The sequence below is a fragment of the Lepidothrix coronata genome, unplaced genomic scaffold (assembly GCF_001604755.1).
Source record: "Lepidothrix coronata isolate B3197 unplaced genomic scaffold, Lepidothrix_coronata-1.0 Scaffold10, whole genome shotgun sequence".
Taxonomy (NCBI): Eukaryota; Metazoa; Chordata; class Aves; order Passeriformes; family Pipridae; genus Lepidothrix; species Lepidothrix coronata.
Window position 1 is genome coordinate 5,511,964 of NW_016690190.1, and position 14,041 is coordinate 5,526,004.

The 14,041-nt window shown below is 36.7% G+C and overlaps 1 protein-coding gene across 3 annotated transcripts in view; it reads right to left on the reverse strand.

Annotated features, from left to right (window-relative positions):
- Positions 1-4,623: 4,623 nt before the first annotated feature.
- Positions 4,624-14,041, reverse strand: part of FGD4 (FYVE, RhoGEF and PH domain containing 4) — a 65,789-nt gene continuing 56,371 nt past the window's right edge. For all 3 annotated transcript variants that reach the window (XM_017804888.1, XM_017804887.1, XM_017804890.1), the window contains exons 11-17: positions 12,654-12,826; positions 10,600-10,630; positions 10,341-10,436; positions 9,807-9,932; positions 7,639-7,779; positions 5,866-6,006; positions 4,624-5,689 (exon numbers count right to left, since the gene is read on the reverse strand). In XM_017804888.1, the coding sequence (XP_017660377.1) occupies positions 5,432-5,689; positions 5,866-6,006; positions 7,639-7,779; positions 9,807-9,932; positions 10,341-10,436; positions 10,600-10,630; positions 12,654-12,826 (966 nt within the window). In that variant the 3' untranslated portion in view covers positions 4,624-5,431. The remainder of the gene's footprint in view (positions 5,690-5,865; positions 6,007-7,638; positions 7,780-9,806; positions 9,933-10,340; positions 10,437-10,599; positions 10,631-12,653; positions 12,827-14,041) is intronic.

Below are 14,041 nucleotides of genomic sequence, written 5' to 3' on the forward strand. Positions count from 1 at the left end.
ATTTCAGATTTTAAATAACAGCACACCACAGACTAAGAATGAGGCCCATTTCACCAATGGATTTATCTTAGAGATAGTCAATTCTGCCACAAAATTATTTTTCTCCAATCATTTGCTTTTGGATATAGATTTCCAGCTGTTTACATACACCTTTACATCAATTACCTCTAACTGAAACTCATCTGAAGTCCACCTGACCACTGTGACTCCAGATGAGACATAGTAAGTCAGCAGCTACCAAACTGGTGAAAGTTTGATCTTCCACAAGTGTCTTTATATATGTAAGGCAGATTCTAAGTGAATTTAAATCACTGAAGGTAGAACAGCTCCAGCAGGTCTATGCTGGTTTATACCAGCTAAAGATCTCTAAACACATTTATGGAGAAAGCACCTTTGTTATTGCTTAGAATTATTTCTACGTGGAACGTTTATTTCTTTCCTGAAAGCCTTTCCTTCAGTATAAGGAACCACTACTCCCTGTTAATTTTTATTTAATTTTGTCTTGAAATGAAAAGCTGACCATTTTTTATACTAGCTATGTGGTGATGAACCAAAACAACCTGTCAAATGCTTCCACATCTTTCACACTTGATTATTTTTTTATATATGTATATATATTTTTTTCCTTCTGACTCCACTTGGAAATCTTTAGAGCATATTTCTATAATCTCACCTAAATTTTACTTAAGTGGTAGTGTATTTATTCTACATTTAATCAGTGCCTTGTCTTCATCCATAATTTGAAAACACAAAGAATAAAACCCCTCTTTTCTAGGATAGGGACTTAGAATCTTTGAGGAGATTTATAAAGCACTTTGAGATGGTTTTGCATAAAAAAGGTGCCACTATATATTTACGTGCAATTAAAGTGGTTTAATATTCTACTCCAAATAGAAGAGGATGTTTTGTATTCTCAATATCTATTTTGCACATATAAGTTAAATATGTTCTGGAATAAACAAAACTACTCAGAGTAAAGGGATTTGAAAGTACTAGATGATCTAGGTTTTATAGCAGCTCTTCAACCAAAGCAGGAGTACCTGATACCCAAAAAGAACTTTTAGAGGGTTTGGACAAATGGCACAGACGTGCAGATGTCGTTATACACTATTTTCCCATGATGGGGTGATGGGGGGGAATAAGTAATTTCAAAAAATATATTACTATGCTCCAAAAAATACTAATGATAAAATTAAGCCATTGTTCTGGTTGAACACAGATAAAATCACACAAAATAACTTTTGATCTGCTTTAAATCGCACAGAAGACTGATCACTTTTAAAGTGAGAAACAAGCATTTCTTGAACACAAGAATTGCAAAGCTTAAATAATTCAGCAGAGCCATTCACATACATTCATGTATTATGAATGAATGCTCAGTTACAGTTTATTCCTTACACACAGAGCTTTATGCCAAGAAATTTAATGCCTTTTTTACTTTTCCTTTAAGAATTTAACAGTAGAAGTGGGAACAGTTTCTACCTTGTTAGAATGATGGTTTTAATTTGACTGCTTTGGCCATAACACTTAAGCCACAGCAGATACGACCTCGAATTTGTTCCTCTGCAGTCATAATTTACAATTTAAAGTTTTGGATGCTGTAGGAGGGCTTGTCTGTGGAAAATGAAGAAAACAGGGTGGTTAAATTTAAAGCAATTTCTCCATCCTCTGATGCCCTTTAGTATTGGTAGTACATACTTTTGCTACAAAATGCACACAGAACCGCATATTTGTGTGCCAAAGCGTTCTGACTCAGAAGAGAACAATTCTGACCAAGCAACTGATTATGAGAACATGAAATAGGTCTCACTAGGGTAAATAAAATACCCTGTGCTATATAAATTTTAATGGCTGAGAGCAAACATGAGGCTAACATCCAAATAAATAACTCCCAATAACTTCATTTCAAATAGTTTATGCCCAAACGCAGGGCTTCATCTGGGAGATGCTGCAACCATTCAAGCAGCTTCAGCTACTCAATCCACTATAACAATAAGGCAGCACAGAAACTGCTGCTTCCAATCATTTTCCTAATAATTTAGCTGGAATAGGGCTTCCTACTTAGAATTCAGTTTGCAGGAGCTTAGAAAACAGAATATACTACACAGCACCAGTCTGTGCGGGATGTTGGTCTGCTGGAGGATAAGAAGGCTCTTCCAGGACCTGGAAAGGCTGGATCAATGGGTCAAGCCATCTGTATGAGATTCATCAAGGCAAAGTGCCAGGATCTGCATTTGGGTCACAACAACCCCAGGCAGCACTACAGGCTTGGGGAAGAGTGGCTGGAAAGCTGCCCAGTGGAAAAGGCCCTGAGATGTTGGTCAACAGCCGCTGAACATGAGCCAGCAGTGTGCCCACGTGGCCAAGAAGGCCAATGGCATCCTGGCCTGTATCAGCAACAATGTGTCCAGCAGGACCAGGGCAGTGACTGCCCCCCTGTACTTGGCACCTCAAATCCTGTGATCAGTTTTGGGCCCCTCACAATGAGAAAGACATTGAGGTGCTGGAGTGTGTCCAGAGAAGGGCAACAGAGCTGGTGAAGAGTCGGAGCTAAAGTCTGATAACGAGTGACTGAAGGAAGGGGGGGTGTTTAGTCTGGAGAAAAGGAGGTTCACAGAGGCCTTTATTCCTTTCTACAACTACCTAAAAGGAGACTACAGTGAGGTGGGGGTTGGTCTCTTCTCCCACATAACAAGCAACAGGACAAGAGGAAATGGCAAGTTGCACCAGGGGAGGTTAAATTTGGTATCAGGAAATATTCCTTCACCAAGTGGGTGGTCAAGCATTGGAACAGGCTGCCCAGTGAAAGAGTTAAGTCACCATCCCAGTAGGTATTTAAAAGACATGTGGCACTTAGGGACATGATTAGTGATGGACTTGGCAGTGCTGGGTAATTGCTGGATTCAATGATCCTAGAGCTCTTTTCCAACCGAACCAATTCTATGATTACAGTCATCCCATCATATTATTTTCAGTATAGCTCAGTCCATCTTATCTGGGAACTCTTCTAAGGCAACTTCTTCCCTTACAGTCTACAACTTGACCATGGGAAACCGTTTTTTATAAACTGACATGTGGTAAGACAACTCTCCATATCCCACAATTGCACTGGAGGCTCTTGTAGAAGATACCCAGTTTGGGGAGATGACCATGAAAGAAAGATAGCCACTGAGAGTTCTTCTTGCTTACCTGAATGTCCCCCCATCCCTTGCCAAGGTATACACAAGGTGACATGTATTAGCTAGGGATACCTTGGCAAAGACCTGATGGTACTCACCAACATGAACCAAAACAGGCTTGAGCTGCCTATTAATAAAGGTAAACACAACCGACAGTAGAAGTAACTTAAAATCTCTTAGAGAATTACAGAAGAGCTTGCACATCAGATAAAAGTAATACTAGGGTATCATGCAGAATAATCTGGACACACGGAGCACCCAAGGAAGAATTCAGAACTGACATGCACAAAAGTCAGCTGCAGAGTTAGTACTCTACAATACCACGTCCTGATCATTACTAACACTGGTGTAAAGCTTTGAAATTTAAAGGCTATGGTAGATTTTGGATTTGTGCAGGTGAGAGCAAAATCCATCCTACTAACATTAAGTTGCATGACATTCTTCTTGTGAAGGAACAATGGACAGTGCATGCTCATGTACGCTTGGCGCTAGAAATTTAACAATCCTTTGTTAAATGCAAAACAAGTTGTGGGGTTTTTTTCCCCTATAATGTCACAGAAAGAGTAAAGTGGGAATGGGAGTTCAGTGAATAACTAGTCTGGCAAACTCGTTACAAAAAAGCAACAATTTAAATCTGCCCTCATGTTACTAATAAAACTGGACTTGAACCTGAGCTCTTCAGCTTGGCAGAATTTAAAATACAGATTGCAGATATATTGAGAAGACTCCTGAATGGTCTTATGACAAGTTGATTGTAGAAGTTACATATTTCCCCTCCTTTAAGGGTTCAGAAAAGGAAAGACAGCAATGATTTTAATTGTCTACTTGATAGTCATTCACTACTTCTGAGTTTTTCATATTTCATCCAAGGATAATTACAGCAAAAATTTTGGGGAGGTCATTTGCCTCTATGTATAAAAACTCTAATAGGAATGAAAGTTCATAAGGAACTTAATATTGTAAAGCTAACAAGTCCTTATTCACAGACAAAGAAAACAAATAATGTTAGTTAACACAACTGGAGATTTGCAAGCTCAGACTTCATACTGAACTTTTATAAAGCAGGCTCCACCTTACAACAATAATCCTTGAAGACTGTTTTCATAAATAAGTATTAGAGGATCTAATCTTCTGCAAAAATTAAAAAACTTAAGTTCAAAATGTTCTTTTGTTTCGATAACCATAACAGCAAAAACACACGTTCCCAGCAGGTTATTAGAATCTGTTGCTTTTCTCAAACCACATATTGCATTTGAGTAACAAACTACTGCACTCTTAAAAGCTACCAGTGATAGGACACCGAAGAAAAGCGACTACTCGTTTAAAACACAACTGGAACTCATATGTCCATTGCATGCCACTTACATCACTGCTATTTTTTTTTGATGCATAAAAATATCAAGATCATTAAGTGTCAGCTATTAAAACAAGTCACTGAACAGTATTTTTCAATTTAGGACTGTGTTTAATTTCAAATAGAAAACATGCTTTTTTAAAATAAATTATTCACTAAGAGGAACCCAGAATCATGAAATCAAAGCACAAATCAAGTATTGTACATTTTTAATACTGTACATATATTATATATAGTTTTCTCATATTTTAGGCATTTATTTCTAGATTGAAAATCATAAGATTTTTTTTCCTTGAGAAACTGAAACCTTAAAAGCCAATATACCAGTGAAAGAAATTTGCATTATTTTAAGTAAAAAGAGACAAGTGAATACAACATATGTACAGATCTGTGGAAATCAATCTATAAACTACGTACATTAAACCAAACTGTCCCTGCATGTTTAAGTACAGATCTATTTTGGCAATGTGGAGGTATATCTTTTATCCTGTTGCAAGTCCTAACATGTAAGTAGGAAGCTTAAAATATTTGCATTCTTAATGAAAGTAGCAAATGTTAACTGAAGAGCAACTGGATTCTCAAAAAAAAAAAAATTGCATTATGACAGACAAGTAGTACAGCAAAGTTAGTAAGTACTTTTAATAGCATTCACATTTTTTTTAAAAAGTCTCTTAAATGAACCTGTACATCTCTTTTATTGACAGAACATAAATATAAGAAAAAGATCCCTAAAAAGACCAGAATTTTTCCCAAACATAAAGTGCCAAGATGTGTATGGTAAGAAGTTTCTTTTTCTTTTTTTTTTTTCTTTTTTCTTGATTGAGCAAAGAAAGGTTAACACAAAGGTTAACCACAATTTCAACTGAAATCTTTTAAAAATGCCATGTGTTCTCAAGCTTCAGCATTCAGATCTTTTAGAAGATTCAGGCTGCTCTTCTAAATTCACTTGCAGTTCATTTTGACATTCTGGTGTCTCACCTTTGACAGCTAAATGGATAACTTTTAGCCATTTCTGTTTCAGTTCCTCATTGTCAGCAGCAAAGCTGTGCACAGATTTAGACTGGGTCAGTTTGAAGCTGTGTGGGAGGTCAGCACTTCTTGGAGTGTCATCCACTGTATAGCCCAGAAGGGGAATTGTAGCCAGAGCTTTAACATCCTAAAAAGAAGAAGTTCTTGGTTAAGAACGGACAACTAATCTCACTACCTCTCGTTTACTATACAGGCTGGTGAAAACACTTGGACCTATCCTGCATTCCCAAGCTATTTGACTTCTTTTCCTCAGATGTCAGTGACAATAATTACTAAAACCTTTTCCATTTTCTCTGCACGTACCTGTGGAGCACCATACATGTAGAGCACAAGAGCTTCCTGTTTAGGTATAACACACCAAGCTTTCTGCCAGGGCTTCGACTTTTCCATGTACTGAAGAAAGCTACATATGACACTGTTCCCAGAGACTTCTGCAGATTCAATCTGGGAGATAGTACAAAGCATAAAAAGGAACAAAAACTTTCCTTAAATAAAGATTAAAAATATACAGGCCAGAAAAGCAGAAATTTATCATCATTCATATAAAATCTTGGATAGCATCTGCAAAAGAGCTTCAGGAAATACCCAAGAAAGACCATGAAGGACTGGATTTATGGAAAATATATATATTAAACACATACAATCACAACATGTATTCCCTTAACATGTGTAATCTATTCCTTTTTTCATCAGCAATTTTGGATTATAGACTTCTAGATCTCTCTAAAATTCATTTTGCCACCACAACTAGCCTTTCTCTGTATCTGAGTATCTACAACGTCTGATTTCCAAAATAACATCATGTTAGGCATTGAAGTGCCACTAATTATCCAACATGACAACCAATCTATTTCGACAGTCAAAATATTGTGACACGATCAGATCCAAACACTCTTCTAAGAATAACATAAGCATGCAAGCACTAATGCTAGAGAAAACAAGGCACTCTGAAGACAGAGTGACATGCTACTCAGGTTAAATAGTGAACCTGAGACAATTAGAAAGAACACAGTGATTATGTGTTAAAATCTCCTTGCATTGACTTTTTTCCCCTCCCAGCAGCGGTACTGTCTAAATGCTGCAATATGGTACCAACCACTCTGTTGCCAAGAGACCCAGCTTGCAGACAAACATTTCTGAGACGCTTTGTATCTCCTTCAACTGCCTTAAAAAAGCCATCATGCCAAGAAACAGCAGTATCTTGACTCTAAGGGAAGCCAGTGGAGTTCTGTGTTCCTTACTCTGTCTTGCTGAAGAGAGTATAGTCAATCCATGTTGGCTTGACTACACTTAAGAACTGTATATGGAATTATAATCTGTATTTTAATTTTGCCTTCTTTTCTTATTGGCATTTAGCTCTAGGGTCAATTATTCTTTACTAATTCCCAAGATAAATATATGTCTTGACAAAGTTAGGATGCTCTTTCTCTAGTGTATGACAGGAATTTTAAAAGGGCCTATCAAGGGGCATTTAAGAAATGTGGAGGTTAATTACAACTCTAAAATGCCTCGTTCTCCCCTGATCATAAGAGAAACATGGTTCTTTATTGTCTGCTCGAGACCTTGAATTTTTAGATGTCAAAAGCTGAGAGCAGCTCAACAACTTAAAGGATCATTGTATATACTGATCAAAACTATCTTACTCCTCAGACTCTGAAGAGCAAAATTCTCCCTCATTCTCCTCTTTTCCATCCCCAGTTCTTTCAGTCTGGGTATATGTTTTCAAGAGTCACTGCAGTAGCTGTGGGGTTTGTTGCTGTGAAAGCTTAAACGCAGAAGAAGAAAACTGAAGATTTATAAGGAAAGATAATGTCTCATCACAGGAGCTGATGTAACCGAAATAAGCAAATGACCTCTACGGTCTGTAATTCCCCCTTAAAAAAAGTCGTAAGAAACAAAGCAGTCTTGCAAAGGTGAATGCTGAAGGCCAAAATCTATTGGACAGGATGAGTTTGATCCACATGGTTTTTATTTCTCAAACAAAAAATAAGCCCTGCAAGAATGCTACCATTTTTCACCTATTGATGAGCCAAAATCATAGCATCCATACATATATAGTATTTTTGAATGACATACCTCCAAGATGCCTTTCTTCTTCTTTTCTTCACTGTCTGTACAACCAATTATAACATGATAGCAGTCCTTACAGACCTTGTTCAATTTGTTGCCATCATATTCAAGATGTGCCTTGTAATCAGAACATTTCCAGCAAACCACCTTAGAAACAAAAAACATAACATACATATAAAATTTAAGTATTTATGAAGCTTTATGAAAATATAATTTAATTAAAAATTAGTATTATTCTATTTTGTACATTTTTAATTATATTGAAGAAGATAGATAATGCCTTTATAAACATGTCAAAAATAACTTAACTGAAAATAATGATTTTCCAAATTTTTGCCATTACTTCTTAACTAGAAGTGCTTTTTACTATTTACTTGGTACAAGTTTTGTAGTTTGCATAAAATCACATTAGGCTTTCAATTACATCTGTAGATTAAAATTGGATATAGAATCAGAATATAGCACAAGTCATGCTGCAGGAAGAAAATCCTACAGTTTCTTTAGAAGCCAATGTGAAAAGGTAGATTTACTATATTGTTTTCTATCAGAAATGAGGTTCTGTGAATGAATGAAACCTACAATTGAGATGCCCTTTTAATGATTAAAAAAATATGATAAAATCAGAAATGACTAGTTGTTTAACCTGCTAATAAATATTAACATGTTAAAATTTATATATATATAATTTATACATTTAGAATTGATAAGGCAATATCACACTGATTTTTCCCAATTTTTCTTTTCACTACAGATATAAAGGAAATGCAAGAGAGTTTTGAGAGAAGTTCTTTCATGAGAAATATTTTTCCACAGAATTCTTTTTTCAGGTGAAAAAAAGAAGCTCTGAATAAAAAATATGAGTGTGGTTATTTCAAGAAAGAAAGGTAGGCAAATGGACTTGAATCAGTCAGACACATGAAGAGAATTTTATTGTGGGCCAGGGCTTTGCAGCACTAATCTAGATCAGTACCTTCAGCTAGTAGCTCTAGAGAATACTAGTGAAGTATTCCCCATTAGTCACTGCTGGAAAGCCATTGCTGACCCAAATTAACTCCCACGAAAAAATGTTTTAAAATTAAAGTGCAAGGAGATGTGATAGAGCAGCAATGGAGAGAAGTAGTTAGGAGTCAAAACAAAAGGGGAAATAAAAAGGAAGGGTGCAGTTTTAAGATTAATGGAGTTTTAAAACAGAATGACTGGGGGGAAAAAAACTCAGAATCAATAATTCGGAGCTTCTGTAAAAGTCTCAAGTGTCCTGCAAAGCATAAAAGCAGCGTTATGAATGCAGTAAGTCTTCATACCACATAAAAACATTAGAAAGAAATCATGCAAATATTAAACCTGGGCTTGTACCACCCTCTGGTGGAGAAAGGCATAGCTGCTGGATGCCAAGAGAAGGAAGTTTGTTTCCTCTTCTTCTGTTAACTTCTGAAAACTCTCAAGTCATACCACTATTTGGATATGTTACTGTAACATCCTACACGGAAAGCAGCAGCAATACTCTTCCCCCATCCTAACATTCTCGCCTTCCCTGATGCACATGTTCACACAGTTACACAGTGAACCCAGCTGAGAACAGCTCCAAGTTAACTCAATGAATAACTGCAGGGTTTCATGGTCTTCTTGCAAAGAGGAGAGAGGATGTAGCAGAATGGAAAGAGGAGGCAGACAGTGCTGCCAGAAATAATGTTGGATTATGCCAGCTTAATATGATTTTGAAACTGTTCATATTAGTGGTGGTCCCTCAAAACTAGCAATACAGTATGTCCAGGGACTTGGGGCATTTTACACAAACATGCATCTTCCACCGCTCCAAATTACTTCCAAATTTACCATGCAAATTTACCAGCTAAAGCAGACAGAGGGTCCTTTGTGCTAATGCAGAGCTGCTTCTTTCAGCTACAAGTGCAGCAACAAACTGCACAGCAATGGAACAGGCTGCCCAGAGAAGGTGGGGATGCTCCATCCCTGGAAGGTTGGATGGGGCTCTGAGCAACCTGGTCTAGTAGAAGGTGTCCCTGCCCATAGCAGGGAGGTTGGAACTAGATGATTTTTAAGGTCCCTCCCAACCCAAGCTATTCCATGATAACAAGGAGTCACGGGAAGTCAAGTAGATGCTTGGAGACATTCCCAAGCCTGCTGACCAGCTACAGGTACTAGGGCTTTGCACTCACATGTCCACATGCTCGGCAGTGGTGCCTTCTCCTTGTCAGGGCATTAAATGGCTCCTTGCACTTCATGCACATGGTCACTTCGTTGTCCCGTATCCACCTCGGTGCTCTCTTCCCAAGCTCGGCGTTCTGAAGCAGGGGCAGGAGGAGGATGAGAGAATAATAAAAAAAAAAGCTAGTAAAAAGTTGCACAGTGCTTGGAATAGAGAAAATAATTATTCTCTTCCTCTGGAAAGGAAATGGCAAAACATAGCTCAAGATGCATTTTGAAATCTACAAAAGAAACAACAAAGGACCCAGTCAAAAATCACGATGCATCACTGAAAGGGTGCTCTGTTATGAGTTTCAAGAGAGAAAGAGGCTTGTTTATAGGATTCAGCATTATGAAGAAAAACAATTACCAACAAGATGACTACTCTGTAATTACTCTGCTATAAGAACAATGAGCTTGAAAACAAAGTTTCTGCCAAACTTTTTCCACTTACTGAAGAACAAAATGGGTACTAAGAAGGTTACAAAGGAATAACAGCAACTTACAGAAACCTCAACAGGCATGTCTTCATATTCTTTAGCAATAGCATTTCTGAAAGTTTCATTCCTCTGTTGAAAAACTTCAATAGTACTCTGCAGTGCCTAAGGAAACAGTGGAGAAATTCCTCAAACATGTTAAATTAAAAACAGACTCGGCATTCTGACCAGTTCTCGATCAGCAGAGGGAAGGTACAGACAGAAAATATAAATATTACTTTTTTGATTGCTTCAGTGGTTAGAAAATAAAGAAGGTAGATGAATTTACCTTTATCCATTCTTCTTTATCTTGTTCAGAACTAAAAGAAACATTTTGATACATTAGTCCAAGACTGGTTCAGGAAACACTTCACTATCAACAACTTCTTGCAAAAGCCAAGTAATTCTGAAGTAATTCTCAAGAATTTAAATTTAAACGATATTAATTTTTAACTGTCAAACTTTAAAAAAACAAACCAAACCAGAAGGCAAAACCATGACCTTAGGCTTCACAAATCTGCAACCACTAAGAAGTGAATTCAAGTAATAAGTTAAATGTCAATGCATTTAAAAGTAGCAATAGTATTTTCATTGTTAGACTTTTTTATGATTATTATTATTTTTTAAACCAGCATAGAGAGGAAAAGAGGACAACGCACAGCTTAGGTGTGTCTTTCTCCTCACATTTCATCACTTATAAGTTCACATACTAATACACATTTCTCCCATGTACCTCTTAAATCTCACTCCCTCCCCAAAGTGATTTCCTTAATGCTTTTTTGTTGTTGCTGTTCTCAACAGTGACAGGAATTGCATCCAATTAAACTAAAGGAAACATATGTTTTAATATTGTAAACCAAACAGCAGAAATGTCCCTTTTATGCATCACACCAGATACAGATGACTTAACAGTAGTACAGATGAGATAAACAGACAAGTCAAAGATAAGAGAGGAAGCATATCCAACCCTAATCTTGTATGACAGCTTTGCCTTTAAATATATCAGCACAACTTTGACATTCAAATCTTTGGAAAGGTATCTTATATCACAAGTAATAATACTATTAGAAACTACTGGCTAGTGCTAGTAAGAAAAAGTTTATCTGCAAACTTTGTGTTAGAAACATGAAAACTAACGCTTCAGTGTATTTGGCTCTTCAAAAGTGGCCTCCTCCTTAGATACTGTTTAAAAACAGTAATTTAAAATGTAATCCAATAGTAGTCTGAAAAGTAAATAGAGGGCTACTAATAAAAAATACCCCAAGAGTAAACTAAACAGGTAATATTGTTAATACAAGTTCATGAATTAAGGACATTAAGATATAGTGTACATACAATACTCATACATTAATAAAGATTATTCTAATATATATGAGTAAGACCTTGTTTGGTACTTATTCCTTCACAATTTTGTACAGACTTAATGCCTTCCAATAATGATCATAAAGCAAAAGATTAAAAGGTGGGCAAAACTAGTGCAATAAACTTTCAATTACTGGTAATAGAGGAAAGTTAACAAAATAAACTTCCTTCGCTGTATAATTTTTCTTCCAGTTAAAACATGCTTCACAAACAGCACAGCAAGATGCCATCTTTCACCACTGAAATCGGTATATGGCACAACAACTTGCAAAATACTTAGCAAGATATCATACAGCAATTTACAGTGGATGTGATTGATAGGCATAAACATGTCCCAGAAGTCTTATAGACCTTAGTGGAAAGTTTTTTTCCTGTCATTTTTCAAAGTTTCTATTTAATTTCAAATTCAGTGCTAGTGTAGGTAAATATCTACATTAACATGTATCTGTTATCTTTGCATATTCACTGCTGTAACTCTCATTAATTTTTAAAAGGGTTTTTTTTCATAAAGGACAGTCGCTTGCAAGCTCGTGGGCTAGCAAGCCATGGTTTGTCCCCAAATACATGGTACCAACACAGAACTGTATCCACCATGGACATCTTCCTGCTTATTTAACCTTCACCTCTCTGCAACAAAATCCTGACTGCTAGGAATAGGATCTTGAAGCAGGTCCAAAAGGAGAGGTAGAGCACCCGACTTTATTTGAAGTGGGGCAGTCTAGACAGAAAAGATTTAGTCTAGGCAATGCAAAAAGGTAATGGGAAGGGAACTCAGCAAGAGCAGGATACAAGCACATCTTTGTAGATGCATCTCCTAATCAGAGAGATCCTTGGACTGACAATTTATGATTTTTTGGCAGGCTATTTTCAAACCATTGATATTTTAATGACATCCACTGCATCTTTCTCCAAATCTATTAGTCCACTCTTTTGTGTGTACATATTTAATCCTCAAAAAACCTAGCTAAAACGACTGCTTACCTGGCCTGCAACTCCAGTGTTCGTTCCTTTCCAGACACTTGAAAAGTATGTGGATATTCTTCATTATGAGTTTCTATAATTTTCATACCATCTATGCCAACTCTGGTTCGAACTGAGAACTTTGATCCTACCAGGCTGAATTTGGGAACGCAGTAGAGCAACATATTGTTAAACTGGGGGGAAAAAAAAAAACCCACACAGTTTTTCATTTAAAAAAACACAGATAAAGCCACAGTTTGGACACTGAGAGCTGGACAGTATTGCAAAGCTAGACTTGGTGGATGAGGAAGCAGGTTCCTTCCTGATCAGTTGATGCATAAGAGCTTTGGTCTTCTCATGTAAGACAGCTACTTTTTTCTTATTTGTTTAGAAGTAAGATTAAAGGACAGCTTCAGTGACTATAAGAATAATTGCTCTGTATATGCAGCAGTCTTCATAGCATTTATTATCAAACCATACTCAGACTAGATATTATATACCAATGTAAAGCTTTTCTAAACAAAAACCCCATTCTTATGCCCCAATGCTGCAAAACCTACTCTAAACTGTAGAATAAGAACTCTTTTCTTCAGTGTATACATTTATATTTATCCAGTTGGTTTTGTAGAAGTTGTAACTACTATTATTTGAGGACATTTTTTGTCTTTTATCCAAGACAGAAGAACATTTCTTAGAGTTTTTATTCCCTGAAACCCTTCATATCACAGGGGGGGGGGAAAAAAAGAAGTACATGAGTAGGACAAAGATATATTCCTTTATTAAAAACTAGAACTTTAATAATGTTTAAATGTCTAAAGCCCCAGCCTGGAAGCACAGTTATTAAATCATATCTACAGCACTTAATTTTCTCACATTTTTCCTCTCACATTTTTCTCAAAATTAATTATTAAAAAGAAAAACTCACTTCAGTTAAATCCTATGTCATAGAATTCCTGTCTAGCCTATTGCCTAGTCTGTATCGCAGACATAGCACATTTGAACTTGTCATCTCTCATATGAAGAGAACATTATTTTAATCAGCTGTCTAGCTCCATTTGAGGTCTTACTATTCAGTGATTTCTCCTTTTGTTTGAAGCACAGTTAAGCAGGAGTTGTGCCTCTACGACTCATTAATAGGCTTTATTAACCAGAAAACAGGCAATGCCAGAGGCCCATAAGCAAAAATGCATCAGCAATTTTTAATGCATGGAAAGCAATTAACTACATCAAACCTTTTCCAAGGGAATTGTAAGGGAGTATGGCTGCAGCTTGTGAGTTCCAAGACAGGACACAGGTACCTGTCGAGAGGATGACCTGCCATGCTAACAAGCTCCCAGAGGACCATGAGCATTACTGGAACCTCAACACACAATCCATCAGGACTAAAATCCTAAGCTTTTACACTTCAA